At 43.8% G+C, this 17,303-nt stretch overlaps 2 protein-coding genes across 2 annotated transcripts in view; both read right to left on the bottom strand.

The window, feature by feature from the left end:
* Positions 1-2,372, bottom strand: part of LOC149299283 (Wilms tumor protein 1-interacting protein homolog) — a 33,657-nt gene extending 31,285 nt beyond the window's left edge. The window contains exon 1 of the mRNA XM_089486543.1: positions 935-2,372. Coding sequence (XP_089342669.1) covers positions 935-2,372 — 1,438 coding nt within the window. The remainder of the gene's footprint in view (positions 1-934) is intronic.
* Positions 2,373-11,208: 8,836 nt separating this feature from the next.
* On the bottom strand, positions 11,209-17,016 carry LOC149299282 (SUMO-activating enzyme subunit 2). The gene is made up of 17 exons (XM_089486475.1): positions 16,879-17,016; positions 15,921-16,004; positions 15,736-15,806; positions 15,510-15,574; positions 15,292-15,392; positions 15,024-15,145; positions 14,412-14,479; positions 14,110-14,231; positions 13,687-13,790; positions 13,439-13,595; positions 13,145-13,238; positions 12,942-13,054; positions 12,699-12,854; positions 12,318-12,414; positions 11,801-11,906; positions 11,497-11,633; positions 11,209-11,396 (listed from the first exon to the last, which is right to left on the bottom strand). The coding sequence occupies exons 1-17, from the start codon at positions 17,014-17,016 to the stop codon at positions 11,209-11,211; spliced, it is 1,923 nt and encodes a 640-aa protein (XP_089342601.1).
* Between the last annotated feature and the right edge of the window lie 287 nt (positions 17,017-17,303).

Below are 17,303 nucleotides of genomic sequence, written 5' to 3'. Positions count from 1 at the left end.
CTGTGCCACGGATCAGCAGCTTACAACCTACGACCTGGCACCAAAACAGTTAAAAGAGGAAGGTTGCATTGTGCCAGTCTATGCGGAGGAACAGAGTTTCCATTGTCTAGTTATTACACAAATCTTTAACCTTTCGGCCGCCAAAAACCTGCGCAACGCTGCTAAGCAACCCAACGTGCTACGTACCAGTTTTACCCTAAACTCTTTTTTAACCCTTTGAGAGACAGTAGGCAGGCAACAAGCTGGTTAACGCCAGGCGCAACAAACGGTTAACCCTTCGCAGCCAGACCTTGCCTATTAAATATATCAAAAATAAGAGAAAATTCCAGCAGAATTCAAACCACTTTTTTTTTTTTTTTTTGCCAGCTGGTCAAATCCAAAGAGTCTTATCAGTGCCGACGGAGAAGAACATTCCGAGTGATTATACAGCAAACTTTTACAGGAAATGAATCACTGGGGAAAAAAAGGAGGATTCCACCATATTTTTGCCTCCTACTGTCGCGAGAGATTAATTACACTAATTTTGTTTAATCAACACACTGAATCATCTCTAATACACAGGACACCATCAAGCGCACGTCGTCTCTGACAGGTTACCAGCTACCGAGGAGCTTTACCGTACTTTTGCAACACTTTTCTAATCAAGCAGCTCTTCTAGTTTTTCTTTCAAACACTAAGAAGATATATTCTGGGTATTCCAAGGGCCAAATGTTATAAATATCAATTAAAACCCATGGAATCGACGCATCTACCGGTTCCTCAAGCCGAGAGGTTGATGTTAAGGGTCATTCTCTGAGTTACCCACAATGTTACCCCTAAAATCCCCCCCATAATAATAAAGCTACCCCAACCAACAGCCAAAGCAAATGCTAAACAGAAGCGAATAAACTAACCTTGATTGGAAATTAATTTAAAAAAAAATAAAAAAACTTACCAAAATACTCTTTTTTCATGTGCATCTCCAGTTCTTTCTCCAGCTCCAGGGTGAGAGCCTCCAGCCTCTTCTCAGCCTGGCTTGGTCCGCTTTCCCTGGTTGGGGTCACTTGGTAAGGAACCTTGAATCTGTGGACAGTGGCAGAGCCCTTGGCCGTGCTGAAGTTGTAGGATGCTAAATTGGGCCCTGAATCGGGAGTGGAGTTTACAGGCTGTTGCTGTTCCTGTCTTGGAGGTGACTGAGTGAGCACTTTGTACTGACAAGCCTCTCCAAGATCCTGCAGAACACTCTCTTCCTGTAGGCTTGCCCCCAGTATTGAGGACCTGGGGGAAGGCACTGACAGATCAGTGTAGGCCCCCATGGACCCTCTAGAGCTTCTGGAACTGCGGGAACTATGGCTTGATATACTGGACCTTGGGCTAACTACAGAAGGATTGCAACTGCCCAAAGTGGCCGACCTCACCTCCTGGAGGCACATGCTGGATCTGGGGCTCACTAACCCTCCATGTCCTCCAACCCCATCTAAATCTGCATTCCCTGCAGACATGTACCTTGAATCCGAGTAGCTGGACCTTGGACTCGTGGTGCAAGAGTACTGGCTGGCAGTACTGGAACGAGGACTTATGTGCCTCTGGTCATAGCCCATGCTGATACCACTGGTACGGTTACTGCTGGGCTTGCTCCCGCAGTCGTAGCTGTTCAGACTGACCCTCGGGCTTGAATGTTTGCTGGTATCACTGGTGGTACTGGCATAACTGGATCTGGGGCTCAGCACTCCTCCTTCGTACTGTCCAATACTAGACCGAGGGCTTGTGTATTTGTCCTGCTGCCCTGGCACCACCAGGCTGGACCTGGGACTGGAGAATTTCTCCAAGCACAGAGCATTGCTGCTGATGCTGGACCTGGGGCTGGAGAACTTGGCCTGCTCCTGGGATGAGCCTGAAGATGCCATACTTGACCTGGGGCTAGTGGCGCTCAGTTTGCCCATGGAATACATGGCATTGATGCCTCCTTGCTTGGCATTGATGGCAACACCTTCATAACTGCTCCCGCAGCTGTGTCTGTAGAGCTCTGCCGAGTACCTCTTGTTCTTCTCGGAGAATCCGGTGTAGCATGGCAGCGCCACCTCCGACTTGCAGATGCCCTCATCCGAGCAGCTCTGTAAGGAGTTATAAGCCTCTGCCCTGGTGCCATTGACAGACCTCAGCTGGGCACCCCCTGCGTAAGCTTTACTGGGCACAGGGTAAGTGTCTGAAGAGGAGTGGGGCAAATACTGAGCAAGGTTTCCATTGAGCTTCCTGCCCCTCTGATCTGAAATCATCTGGGCAGATAGGACCATGTTAACCTCCGGATCTGGTGAGACCAGCCTGTCATAGAGGGATATATCTTCAATAAACTTACTGGCTTGAAGCTCCAGCTCCTCCTGGTACTGCTCCATAACCTACCTGCTCCCCTCCAACCACCGCACAAAAAATACACAGAACCGCAACCCCAGCTGCTCTCTTTCTAACAAGGGGAGGGGGCGGGGCTCGAAGCTCAAGATTCCAAAATGCAACAATGTTGCAAAATTCAACGTTCGCAAACAAAAACAAAACAAAAAAAAGGACAATCAAAAGCAAGAGCGTAGTCCTCTTAAAATAATAAAATGAAGATCTCGGTCCAGGAATCGGATCAAGGGGATCCCCAGGGCTGGGATTGGGGAGACTTCGGCAACTTGGAACTCCTTGCAGCAGGCATCACACACACTTACACCCTGTCCTTCCTTGGGCTTCCAGGAGACGAAGAAGAAAGGAGGAGGAAGTCTGAGGAAGGGACCCGGGAAAAATAAAGAAAAAATCCCTTATGTCAGTTGGAGCCTTAAGTAAGTTGATGGCTCCAGTCAATGGCGGGCTGCGCGGAGGAATTTGCTGGGAGCCCCGCTCTGTCTTTTCTTTCTTGTTGTATGGATCAAAAATGCACAAGAGCTCATGCAGGAGACATAAAGGAGGACCTGCCAGGCAGAGAGAGCGAGAGAGAGGGGGTAGGTGGGTCTGCTGTGAGGGGCAGATGAGATGTGAAGGGGGAGGGAGGAAGAGGAGGGGAGGCAGGAGAGAAGGGGAGGAGAGGAGGGAGGGATTTTTTTTTTTTTTTTAGATTTGCTTTTTTTTTTCTTCTTCACTGGTAAGGAATGTGCGGAAGGAGACGAGGTGATGAGGCTCTGAGGAATGTACTTAATGCTGCAGCCAAACAATGATTGTATCCAAGTCACTGAGTGTGCAAAGTGTGCACACACTTACACAATACCATGGGAACCTGCTGTTAGTTTCCTCTTACAAATTGATATATTTGGGCTCTAACATTCTATTTGCACTCTTTTCTTGCTGAAGGGAAGGGGCTGCCCCCTTTTTTTTATTGAGTTATTCTTCATTTATCCCATAGGGACTCATGTGTGTATGATACATTAACACCCTTTCTGTAAATAAAACGTTTAAAAGAATACAGGTAACATTATTAGCTGTAAATCTTCATAGGGTTTTTCTTTTCTAGCTTTTTTTCCCACTAGTAGAAGGAAATAATCACATTTGGTCAGTTAGTTTAGTGGATGATGTCATTGTTGATGTGGGTTCCTACAGTTTAGTTATACAGAGCCCTCAACTGCATCAGATAGACGCAATCGACGAAACATGTTCATGCCCAGTTGGCGAGGTCTACCAAAGTCTATGGGAATCGTCGTAAGCTGTAGTGGACCCCCGGTGGGGCTGAGCCCAAAGTTTCAGGTTGGTTCTGGTCTTCTGGTGCTTCACACAGTAGAATAGGTTTCCCTTTTCAAGGAACCAAAGTAACATAACTTCAAGGTGCATCAAGAAGATGTAGGAAACCATCATTGCAAAAGGAGGAGGCCTAGAGGACAAAGTCAATAAGATTGACATTGATATTGGGGGTTCCAGACAAGAACGTCCATCCCACTATTGCAAGGGGTATCATGTAAAGTTTTTTGCCCGGTTGTAGGGCAGAGTGCCATTTGGAATAATAATTAATAAATAATATTAATAAATACATTACTTTGGGGACATTTGTGAATTGAAAACTTGGGCCAATCATCATGTCTACTGCCCCTGAGTCTCTAGGACCTCAGCTAACAAAGGTGGTCTATTCACCAATATTCTAGAGATAAGCTGGAAGCGCCTGATCTTGTAAAAAGTGCGCTCTATCTTAGATTTTTTGGGGAATATTTGATATTCACCCTCTGCAGTTAAGGAGTCCGCAATATATCTCCTTAGGTGTGTTCATCACATCCGATTGGCTTTATGATAGGTTGTAAACCCTGTGGAAGTCAAAGGGTTAAGGGCCAGTCATGGAGGGGGACTGGAGGTGTCAAACGTCACAATACCAGGAACATTCCGCGAGTTCACCTGAAAGTTAAATATTACATAGACGGCATGCGAGGCACGGGGTCTGGAGAGAGGCCTTTAAACCCATGCACCACAATCACAGGGACATCTCAGCAATTCCTTACAAAGCCAACATACCATTGATTGCAACATCTCTCGTCCCCCCCAAAAAATTGCACCCAACATTAAATCACAGGAACCCTTGCCCGACCTCCCTCCCCAGGCCATGCTCTGATTGGTCAAATAATCGTTGCTTTAGTGTTACTACCACAATCGCATAACACTCACAAACCTGCAACAGCCACCAAGCCACACTGTGATGACATCATAGAATTAATTCAATTTGGGTAAAAGGAGGGGGGGGGATAAAGGCTCTTTCTGGAATAGTTTCCAGCAAGGAAGGTGTTAAACATTTAGGTTAAAGCTAATCTTTACGGTTATCCCAACAGGTACATTGATTCCGGCACTCCTCCTGAGAAAGAGAGCTCCCTTATTTGCATTCCTCTGAGGAACGTCAGATTTCCGCTCTTTGCCGTGTTTCGAAACACTACCACTACCACCACAATAAGCCGAAAATGTCCTGAAAGCGGTTCCTTTGTGTGATAAGCACGTATTTCAAAACAAGAGTCATAATCGCCTCACGCAGATGAGTCAGTGCTTTGTACGGCATCATCCGAAATACTCCAAATAATCCTGCGGAAGGAATATTACAGCAAAAAAAATAATAATAATAAAATATATATTCTTGGGATAAATATTTGTATTAAATATATTTTATTTGCACAATTTAAATTATAAACCTGTTGTTTCTATACACATTATATAGATTTTTAGGCTCATATATATAGAGATATTAATCAATATTGGTATTAATACATGCACCACGTGGCTATGAGAAGCTGGTTAGTGAACGCTATAGCCATCTCCCTTCTTCTAAATTTTATACGTTTTTCAGTATTTATGTAAATGTGGCCTTTTTCCCATCCTGATGCCGCTTAAGTTTTTTTTTTTCCACTGTTCCTGTTTTTCTGTATGCCGTTCCTGTAATTTCCTATGTATATGTAAGCCGTGTCACCCATTGTGCTTTTCAAAAACATTAAATGAACACAATAACGACTTATCAGCCCACTTATTACTCTATATATACCTTTAGCGGGGGGGGGGGGGGCTGGATTCTGGGTGGGAATGCAGTAAAACAAGCTTGTGCCGCAAATATTTTGTAGATAAATCCCCAAGTTCAGGTATTATTGGGCAGAAATCTGAACAATAGGGCTCATGCTATACCATGGATGGAATAGAGTTGTTTCAGAAAGATCTGCCTCCGTATATGAAGTCATGATTCCATAATTATGACATCACCGATGTGCTGACTTTTTCCTGGGTTGGTATGATATGTGAGTTGGATGAACTGAGGAAGAAGTCAATCAGGCAGAAGGCGAGGGTAACTGGTGGTATTTCGCACTTGCGTTGAACTCAATGATCAAACTTCTCAACTGTGGACCTTTCTGTCCTAGATTGCCTACTAAATCCACTATCCACTTAGAAAGCCAGCGGGCTTCTTGGACTTTCCAGGGTCCTCCTGCAGAATTCAGCTTTGGGTCTTTCTAGAATAAGAGGCTTGAGCTGAACTTGTAGGAACTTGGAGGTTGGCTCCAAAGTTTGGTGGAAGTCATTGGAAGTTCAGCTCGGCACAAACATCGACGCAGGTTTACGGAGTGAAATATTTCGGATTTTCACCGCAGACCGGAATATATTTGGAGTTTTGTTTCTCAGCCCATAGGAATTTCTTTTCCCATAAATATCTCTGTATGTAATTAGATGTAAACCGCTGCCCTTCCTTCCTTACGCCAAAATGTAGAACTCATGATCTATTTTTCTTTTAACAAAAATGTGTCCACGGTTTAAGAATTCGCCGCGCCCGCTTAGGACGTCGGTGCCAAACCACAGGGCTGGTTCCTCTTTCCTAATTTAGCTGGGCATTTTCTGACACACGGGGGGCCCATGAATGTTCGGTGAGATGGAGGGTCTCGCATTAAGACCTCTGACAAATGACCTCAACTCATATCTCAGAGGGTTCAGGAAAACCAAAAATTGCAAAAAATACTTGGCCGATTCCCAACCTTCTCAATGAAAGAAGACCAAGCAGATGGTGGTGGTTGAGGAGCAGATGGGGCCACGGTGCCCTCAGCTTACCTAGCTGGCTCTTGAAGGTCTAAATCTTGCGGGTGTGATGTTACTGGGCTTAGTGTTAAAGAGACAGTGACAGCTAAAAGAAAAAGTATCATAGCCGCCAAAATATATCCAGATACTCCACAGAATGTCTTTTGTTGGATAACAAACCCCCAAAGTCTTACTATTCCTCTAGCGGACAGACAGAGGTAAGGGCTTTACAAAACGTCAACATTATTAAAAGTGAAACACGTCATGATTTACATCGGCTTTCCCCTAAAAATTAGGGTCACTGTCCCTTTAAAAGAAAACGTTTTTTTTTTTTTAAATCACAACGTTCTTCTCCATGGAGACTCTTATCTGAAACGTCTCAATTACATCAATTACTGGATACTGCTATACTCATCGCTAATTGTCAGCTAAGCAGAGGTCACGCGGACTTGTGATTGGCCACAGATTTATTGCACAACAATATTTAGATAGATTGTAAGCTCTTTTGAGCAAGTCCCTCCTCACCTGTTGTTTCTGTATGCCATGTCCTGTCTACCCTTTGTACAGCGCTGTGGAATCTGATGGCGCTATATAATACAATAAATAATAATATTTGATTTTCTGCCATTTTTTTTTATCTTAAATAATAATATTCCTTTTTTTTGAAGACCCAGAAAGCCGATAAGTTAAATATTTCTGTGTTGCTGTTTTTTTTATTTTATATTTTTAGTATTAAAAAAAAAATCAGAGACACCAATTTTTCTCCTAGAAATCACAAAAATGTAAAAATTCAAATTTTTTTCCCAACAAAAATATTGTATTTTTCTTGTAAATCTTGTTTTTACTATTCAATTTTAATTTAAAAGCCACATCCGTCACTACATGATAAGGCTCTTTGAAAACGTTCTATTATTGTAACAATGTTTTAGTTTGAAGAATAACGAGGCTAATAAAATATTTTGCTTTCAAACATAGCTTTACCGAGTATATTGCTACGACATTCGGCGGCGCATCATTTCGGTTTTGATCGGGGGATCATAAAATGAAAGATTTTACGGAATATTCTGGGAAAAAATTGTCGCGAATATTAGTTTTGTAAGCCGCTGTAAATGCCGCATCGCTGAATAAAGTTTACCGGCTCTGTAAAGTTCTAAAGAGCCTTTTTTTTAAAGCCAAATTGTCGTTTTAAGAGGATATTTTTTACGTTTACAAGAGACGTAAGTGAATTTCAGGGATTTACTCTGGCCCAAAGGGATAAGGCGTGTGGGGGATTGGCCGGATAGCAAAAGAAAATGCAGTTCTTTGTGCGGGATTTACGGAGAGGAAGAAAAAAAGCCAGGTGGATTTATTGAATATCAGGTTGCTCGGGGTGAGATAAGGGGCCGTGCGCTCTGTGTGACGCCTTCTGTCTGGTGTGAAACACAAGCCGCGGCCGGTTAGGCCTCTAGATGAAGGGCATTCAACTTTTTCAAACCAGGGGAGATCATTTCCGCGCATGAGAGCCGGTCCATAGGCTGGTTATAGCAAGCATGGCTTTGCATCGATTCTAGTAGCTTGTAAGATAGAGGAAGACAGGTTGGTTCGGTAGACGGTCTTGCACTTAACGATTATCATGCATAATTAGCTGTGTTGTGATTTGGTGGCCATAGCGGTGGTGGTGGCCATAGCGGCAGGGGCATCAGATGCAGGAACGCTCAGGGTCGTGACTTAACAGGGGCCAGGCCGATTGGTCCGTAATAAAAGCCTCTGGCAATGACCAGATACGATCAATATGCCCATCACCAGATCAACGGCATAGTAATACCTTGAGTTTATCTCACACATGGTTCGGAACCCTAAATAAATAAAGTAGAAATGAATCTTATGGAAATCAGTCCCTTTAAGGCCAAATAGGACACAAAAAAAGTGTTCTTTTTGACTACATTTAATGTTTATGTGACAGTCACATATAGCATACAGCGATACAATGTGACGCCGGCCCAAAGAAACGCACGCTGCTCTGTGTTCTGATTATAAATACAGACGTCCCTCCAATTTAGATTGTGGTGCTGTGAGCGCTATTGTTGAATATAATATCTCGTATGCATGAACTTAGTACAAATGTGTATGCCCCCCTTCTTCTCTGTACCCTACATCTTCTTTCTCTGAAAAAGAATTTAAATTCTAAAAAAAAACAATTAAAAAAAAAATACAGACCTCCCTTGGGAAAAAATCTTTTCTTTATTTTTACATGGTAATCGTCCCGTGAATTATTTTGGCTATGTGCCTGAATCTACACTTGCTTATCTCTGCGGTTCATCATCATATATTTTCATCATCATTAACTTACTTTGTTGTAAAAAAAATAATGCTCATTCATTAAAAAAAAAATATCGATACCTGAAGCAAAACTGTCTGCTTCTCCGCCTTTGACTATCACTATTCTGCCCCATATGCAAATGAACAACAGGCTGATTTGCATGTGACAACTCAGATGTAATAAGGGGGGGGGGGGGTGAGACAGTAAAATGTAAATGCTTTTGATCTATACCTTTACTTTGCTAATTAACTTGCACTGTGTATTGATACATTAGGTTTTTTTTGCCTTTCATCCTTAATCTATCCTTTTACAATATTTTTTATGTTTAAGTAAATGCTAGATTTTCATTTTCCTCTGGAAAAGGTTATTTTTCAATTTTGTTCCCCCAACCGGCGGGGAATTTTGTGTTGTCACAGGTCTTGACTAATGCCGACTTCGGTGTTTACAAGGCTGTAATTTCTTCCCTTCCTGTGTTGTTATGGTTATAAATTATATTTTATTGGGTTTTGAGCTGCCCCCTGCTGGTTCAGTAGCAAAAAAAAATAGAAGAAAAAATCCAGAAACAAATCTCAAATCATTTTAGGAGGGCTACATATTATTCAAGCGCATTTATGCCATGCCAGCGGATTTCTGTAATGTGGGGCACACGCTTCTGATTCAACATACACAAAAAAACACAAGCAACGGACGAGCAGCGTCTACAGGGTTAAACACAAGGTGACTGTTTTAATCCAGACAGACAGCAGACAAACTGTATCAGGAAGGGCAAATTCTCAGTCTGTAATCTGATGTTGTGATTCACATAACCAGCTCTATAATTACTATTTTTCTTCTGACACAGAAGTTACATTTGGTTGAAAGAGGAAAAAAAAAAAGAATTAAAAAAAGCCAAAAAATCTCCCCAAAAAACAAGAATGCTAGATTTTTTGTGGTCATATTAAGTATTATATGGCAGGGGGTGAAGGTGGTGCATATATATATATATATATATATATATATGAATATTAATAAAAAAATATTTTATTAACAGATCTGCCAAGGAAGGGTTAAGCAGAGCATGGCATGCGGGGACTGCTTTCAACATTGCTTCCAATATTGACTGAAAAGGTTTAAATTGTAAAAATGCAGAGCAAACATGAAATCATACTGCGACAGAAGTCATGGCAACGTTTAATGAACTAAATTCAGCTTTTTGTAGCATTTCTCCTCGGTTTGGGCGTGCAGAGCCTGCTGGCTGAAAAGTAAGGTGGAGGAACGCGGCTTTCTAACCGCACGCACCATTTCACTCCCAGCGCTGTCATGCAGTGCTCTGCTTTGTTGTGATTTGGGAGGTAAATTGTCTTTATTTTGACCACGGGCAGCACTAAATACCAATCATTTTATAATGCAACGATCAGCGATGCAATTTTAAGCAAAAAAATAAATAAATCACCTTTATCACCCATAATTGGACCTACAATATCTACAGGGAGAGAAAGTTACCAAGCTTTGCCATAAAGCATTTGCCAAGCGACGTCTCAAAGCGCGAAGCGGCACTCAGACGGAAAAATAAAACACATCCAGCTTTCATTGGATTTCACCTTCTAAATAAGGTCGATCATTTGTTGGATGACCCTTTGGGTTGACTGGTAACTAGAACCGGACCTCGAATCAGAGGCCTCCCGTGTATCCCAGGATGGGCCAGGTCGGCCGTCGGCGCGGATCCAAAAACAAAAAAAAATTACGGACAGATATTAACAAGACGGCATTTATTTGGTCCTTCAGAAGGTACAGTGTGGAAGCTGTATTTGAGGTTTACAAAACATCAAATATAAATAACCTTGAACGATGCACATAGAATGCTTAGCATTGACGTTGTCCGGCAGTAGAAGCTGAGAACTTTCAGAGAAATGAACTGTTTTACAATAATGTACAGTGTGCCTGCAAGATGTCCAAACGACCGAGTACCGGAAAGGCCACAAAGCTACGACTACTATAAAATAAAAAAGACGATTTCAGGCCCCAGCAACCACGAAAGGACTTACGACGTGGCACTTTGTGATCAACATTGACTTTTTTCTCAATTGGCTTAGGGTGTGAGTCCTAGACGTGCCCCTTCTAGTCTAAAATAAAAAAGGAACGCCATACATAAATATGTGTAGCCGCAACACTTTCTGATATACCACAGTTTTTTGAGCTAAACCACTTACAAAAGACATTTTAACAAGGAAGAAAAAAAAAAACATTATCATCCGTGCTGCCTGACATGAGAAAGCACACAGTTGTAAGAAACTTATAAATAAATCTGGGTTTATCAATGTAGAAAAATGGCTGCCGGTGCGGGTCGGAGCCCATGCCGTTGGACATGAGGTCTAGCTCTGGACATTAAACACACCCTAATAAAAGTCGCATGACGCAATAAAAAGAGAAACAAAAAAATACATAGGGCAGGTAAAGGATCACACTCAATCCAGGGCTATGATGTCATCGTCCTGTTCTGCCGGCGCTTCCAGGCGCTTCCGTTTGGTGCTGACTGGCTCATCATCCAATAGCTTCCTCTTCAAGCTTACACTGTCCATGTTCACATCGGCATTGCTGGACGACGGACTTTCTTCATCGGAGTCCACAATCAACACATCTTCCTGGTCTGGAGCTTAAAGACAGAATCAAAGAGCATTAAAAGGTTTCTAAACGTTTAGGTCAAGCGCACCTCCCGGATGACGTTGCCGTTAAATCTCCACATTAGAGCTTACCGGTGGACGTGGACGGCTGCGCCCCATCATCACTGCCGTTGGTAATACTCTTCGCCGTTTCTTCAACAGGTTGCTGAGGAGCTTTATCAGGAGCATCTCCTACAACCTCAAACTCCACGTCTTGCCCCAGATCTTCACTAAAACAGAAGCAGAGAACATTATAGACACGCGTTTATGGGAAGTTGTAAAAGACGGACAGCAGTATAGGTTTAGTAGTTGTTGGGTTCCTCCTCCCAGGACAGGTGATTTGAAGCAGCCCGAGTGAATGGACGCCGGCCGGTGAAAACAATGACATCCAACATACCTATGTATAATGTTGATCAGGAGTGTGTAATCTTGCAAGAAATCGTCAGCTTGAAGTCTGCTGCCATTACGAATGCCAAACTCTGATATTTGTCGGTTGTTGTTTGCTACAAATTGTTAAAATACAATCAGTGTTAAACAGTAGTAAAAAAACATCAGTTTCCCATACAGAGAAGAAAAAGAGTAATGAAGAGGAGGTGGTCAAAGGCAGGCGGAAACACAAGACACACATGGCAGTGCAAATTAAAATAACAGACAAGTGAATGTTAAAAAATGTTGACCCTATACCAAAAAACTCCCAAAGAATACTTTTTTTTTTCCATTGCGCTGTACAAAAGTGATACAGGGAGCCTCATGGTCTAACTCTGGTCTAATGGTGTAACGGCTAAACTGGACTGCTATGAGATAAGGTCTTATGATTCCCAACTGGAGGACAAAATGGACAGCACGGGATCCGCTATCAACAGCAGCAGGCGTGCACGTTGGTCTTATTTACTGAAATAAAGTCTTGTTCTCACCGTCTGTTTCTCCTAATTCTGAGGAGATTAGAATGGTTCCTTTTCCATCTTCGATCTGAACATCTGGAGCAACCATGCCAAATTTCTCCTTCAAGATCTGAAGATACAGATGAATAAAGTAGCGATGTAAATGGGAACCGAGCTTAAAAAACAATACAATGAATTACAATCCGCTAACATGACCTTTCATGTGTTTTCAGAATGGACAAGAGAACGGAATTCAACAAATCAAATGTGATGTTAACATTCTGGGTCTGTGAATTATCTGTCCAATCCATTCACTAGCTCAGCAATAAACCACAACCCTGCTCAGATGGCTGGGAGGTATAAATGTATATGTGCGATGTGTATATTCACAATGCGTTCATACTCTGTGCCTACCTTGTCCTGCAACATCAACACCGTCACCTTCTGAACATTTAACTTTACTGTGACTTCAGGGCGACTTGCACAGACGTAACAGTTGGAGTTCGGCGGATCCAAGGAACACGGCACAAGTAGCTTCTTCCGAGGGTTTGGCTGCTTGTTCAGGAAAACCTGTCGGAAACAGTTCAGGTAAATGCATTCAGTAACAGTACGATGTCTGAAGGAAACGTGACGGGGCGCAGAGGATGAGAGACTTACCGTTCTACACTGATCTAGGTTACCGGATAATATCTTCAAAGCTTCCAGGACGATCAGGCCGGATATTATGGCGTTAGTGGTGGCGATCGCAGGAATAATGTTTCCTGCCATTGCTGGGGGGGAAAAAATACATTATTTAACTCAAATACGTGCGAGTAAACTAACGAACAATCAGAACGTTAAGGAAAGAGCTTCATTCTTACACTTTATATCGAATCTACTTTTCATGTTCATGCTGAAGATGTACATTCTGAGGTTAGCAGCAGCGGTGACAAAATCCATCGCAGGGGGATCATCCTACAAAATAACATTTTATTACCGCATGTAAGAAAGAAAACGCAGATCCTGGCTTTTATAAGGCATTTTTTAAGATGCATTGTATTTCTCTCCAGCTGTGCCTATAATGAACATGATCTGGAGAAAGGCTGTGAAGCTGAAGACCATGCCCTATAGTTAACCCCCTACCCCTAATGATTCGTATATTACATCTCTCTTACCTTATCCCAAACAAGCTCCGCAGCGTCCCCCTTCTCAGCGATTTGCTCTCTTAAAGTTTCAACGCTTTGGGCAAACAATTGGGCGCAGCTCTGAACATCGAGAACCTGCTGATCCTTCAGGCCGGGCGAAGAGGACTCCTGCTGCTCTTCCGGGGAACTCTTGTCTGCAAAAAACAGGACAACAGTACAATCAAAATGTAAAAAAAAAAAATAGCTACAATCTAGCACTAGATTAGAATAGCCAAAACGTACCTTTATTCTGCATGGAAGCCCAGTCCAGTGGCACCGGCGCTTTTCTCTTCTTCCAAAGCTTATCCATTGTCAGTAGGTATCTGATATCATCTTTGAAAAGCTAACATTTAAGATAATATGATCAGTACAATACAAATAGAACATTACATTCCATACTTTGTGTTACTATATCACACACATTCTGTGTCAAGTGAATCAGCAGCAGGCTGGCCCAACAAGGAGCGCTGCTGGGCATGACAAGACACAGCAAAGACATGCGCCAGACAACGTCTAACAGACCCAAAGTCAAAATACATTCCGATGTGCAGAACAACCAAAAACCTAGAATTTTAGCACTATACGTATAGAGGATTTTATTTTATTTTTTTAAACACATGCTGAGGCACAAGGCACCAACATACACGTCCCAGTATAGTCACCTTATTGAAGAGCTTGATGGGATCGTAACCAGTGGATTTTGCCCATTGCTTCGTCGACACTCTCTTTATGTCCCCATCCTGATTGGAAGCGTTGGCTCTTTCAGCAGCTTCTGTTGGCTCCCCTGGACAAACAAGCATTTTATTAAGAAGAGAAATGGTTACCGAACCAATAACCAGGTAGCACAAGGCCTTCCAACTGCCCAGATGGTCTACGCAGCACTGTACATAAATACACCCAGACAAAAAGGGTGGACCATGTCAACAAGCAGAAAGGGTTAATCAAAGACAATCCCCATACTCACAGGCAGCTTCTGGGTCCGCCGTGTCTGGAGAAACTTCCTGATCAGCATCTTCCTCGCCAAACAACTGGCTACAGAAAAAAAAAAAAACAGTATTTTATTAATTTCTATCTATCTTTTTACCTACAACATACATATACATATACATAATAAGACAGACTTGGGTAACCAGGTGAGTTACGCAATATGTCATCGCATTGAAGAGCTCAGTAATGCTTTTCCATTTTGAAATGAAGGAACTTTCTAGTATGGTTTTGAGCAGAGAAACAATTTGTTGACAAAGAGATTTTTGATTTGGAATTATTATCATCCCACCCGCTCTGTCCGCAGACCCGCTGTCTCACGTTTCGTCGGCACTGGACTTAATCAAAGACTCAAGTGCGGACGAAACATGTGAGACGGCGTTCTCATTTTTTTTTTTTTTATTAAGTCCTGACATTGCGCTTAAATATATACTGTTATGCATCTGACAGGCGGAAGGGAAATCCATTTGGGGCTGTGCCAGGGCTGCCAACTGTCACAAGCGGGGGAGAAGCTCCTACCGTTTGGTTATCTATTTGTATTTATTATCTAGTAAATAAATCTATGTCTTCATAAGAGCGTCCTTTTACTTACTTAAACAGGTATTTGGCCCATACGATGCAGTGGATGGGCTCAGACGGGGTGTTGCGAATCGTACACCCGGGGAATGTTTTCTGAGCAGGTTTGGGGTGGCACTCGTAGCACTCCGTGACCCCCTGGAAATTTACATTAAAGAAGTACAGACTGTAAGAGAAGCAATAATATAGGGAGAGAGCACGGAAATAAAACACTTGCACTGCCCGTCTCTGTTTTAAGGAAAGGAGATCTACGGGCGCAGCGGCAGCAGATTCCAGAGACAGACCTTTTTGATAACGGTGACCTGTCCGAGGTAGCCAGCTGTGCCGCTCTCGATCAGGGGTACGTCCGCTGCCAGGCACATCCTATTCACATGGTTTCGCGCAGCTAAAAACAATAAACAGATATGCGATTTGCATCATGCCAACAGGTTCCGTGTCGCTGTACAACGAGGGCGGGCATACAAGAGAAGGTGGAGGAATGAAGCACGGCGGGAATCGTTACCTCTGTTATCCAAGGCGTTCATGACCAGCGTGAACTGCCTGAAGAACTCGACGTTGTAATCAGGGCTGGAAAACACAGTTACAAAGTGAATATAAAAGAGACATTTATAGCGGCTGACGGGTCACATGACTTTCAAGAGTAGCGACAGTAACGAGTTACAAATGTTACAAAACGTGACTTTCAAAACACAACACTTGAAACGTAAACATTTGGCTGCGGATCTTACTTCATTACGCTGTCGTGATACGCCGTGATGTTGGCCTCCGGACAAAACTGCAGGACGCTCTCCTTGGCGACCTAAACAGCAAATTAACATAAAAAAAATGATGATAAATATGGCTATGATGATAACGTTAACAAATATAGGCACTTCAGCAGATGTGACGGTTCTGTGTAAAGGGGACGACTTGCCTGAGCCTTTGACCTTCCGACATGCTTCTTTTGAAACAAGAACTGCCTGTTGAGGTTGCTGACGTCGATGGTGTCCAAATCAATCTACAAAATAAGGACGGCGGACGTTAATTAATGTTTACAAAGACACCGAGTAACTCGATAATCCGTCTCCAGCGTTAAGATAATTACCGGAGCCCCATCTCACCCGTACAGATATAGTGCAGGAGCAGCACGCAGTAAAGAGTCTCATTTCAGGGGGTAACGCACTTCTGTGGGATTAAAAGGATTGATGTGCTGCAGATCTACGGGAGGTGAGGGTCTCTAGCATTGCAAGGGTGAGATGTACTGCAGCTGAGGAAGCAACTGAGCAATGTGCTGCAGAATGCCAGGGGTAGCATGCACCGATGGGTAATGACATGGTCTTCAAGATGGTAGGGCGAGATGCTCTGTAAATTGATGGGTTGTTTAGATGCTCTGCAGGATACTAGGGAAGATGAGATGCTCTGCAGGGTGCTGGGGGTAGATTAGATTCTCTGCAGGGTGCTTGGGGGTAGATTAGATTCTCTGCAGGGTGCTTGGGGGGAGATGAGATGCTCTGCAGGGGGCTTGGGGGGAGATGAGATGCTCTGCAGGGGGCTTGGGGGGAGATGAGATGCTCTGCAGGGGGCTTGGGGGGAGATGAGATGCTCTGCAGGGTGCTTGGGGGGAGACGAGATGCTCTGCAGGGTGCTTGGGGGGAGACGAGATGCTCTGCAGGGTGCTTGGGGGGAGACGAGATGCTCTGCAGTATGCTTGGGGGGGAGACGAGATGCTCTGCAGGGTTCTGGGGTGTAAGGCAAAGCCTCTACCGGACAATGAAGCCGCCGCTCGGTTACTGCAGTGACCCCATCATCTTCCCCGTACTTATAGCCCATTCAATACCCAGGGCACCCCAGCCCACTGCCCCGGGGCCCCATGCCAACCCCAGACTCCGCACCACGTCCAGGTTGGTAAATCCGGTCATGACCAAGTTCTTGAGTAACTCGCAGCCGATGCCTCCAGCTCCCACCACCAACGCCCGACAGCTCGCCACGGACTCGGCCAGGTCGCTGCGAAGAGCCCCATTTAGCGCCATCACTCCGGTAACCGACACACAGAGCGGGACAGCACACTGTGTCTCTCCGAACAACGAGACTGCGAGCGGCCAGAGCGGCCTCAGCACAGCCTGAGAGCGGAGCGGCCAGCGCCACCAGGCGGCAGGAAGACAACAGCGCACCCTTCCTGCAGCTGCCTGCTGGCCATTTCTCCTTTATTCTGAAGAAACAGTAAAGTGTAGCATTTCTCGCACAGGCTCCACGTGTCTTCATTCATCACAGACCAGGGCTGCGCACCAAGGGGTTAGAGGCAGGATATATAAATATA

The sequence above is a fragment of the Sceloporus occidentalis genome, unplaced genomic scaffold (genome assembly GCF_023333645.1).
Source record: "Sceloporus occidentalis isolate IW3139 unplaced genomic scaffold, rSceOcc1.0.p SCAF_29, whole genome shotgun sequence".
Classification (NCBI taxonomy): domain Eukaryota; kingdom Metazoa; phylum Chordata; class Lepidosauria; order Squamata; family Phrynosomatidae; genus Sceloporus; species Sceloporus occidentalis.
The sequence above is the reverse complement of the archived record's forward strand: the minus strand, read 5'-3'. Positions and strand labels throughout refer to the sequence as shown.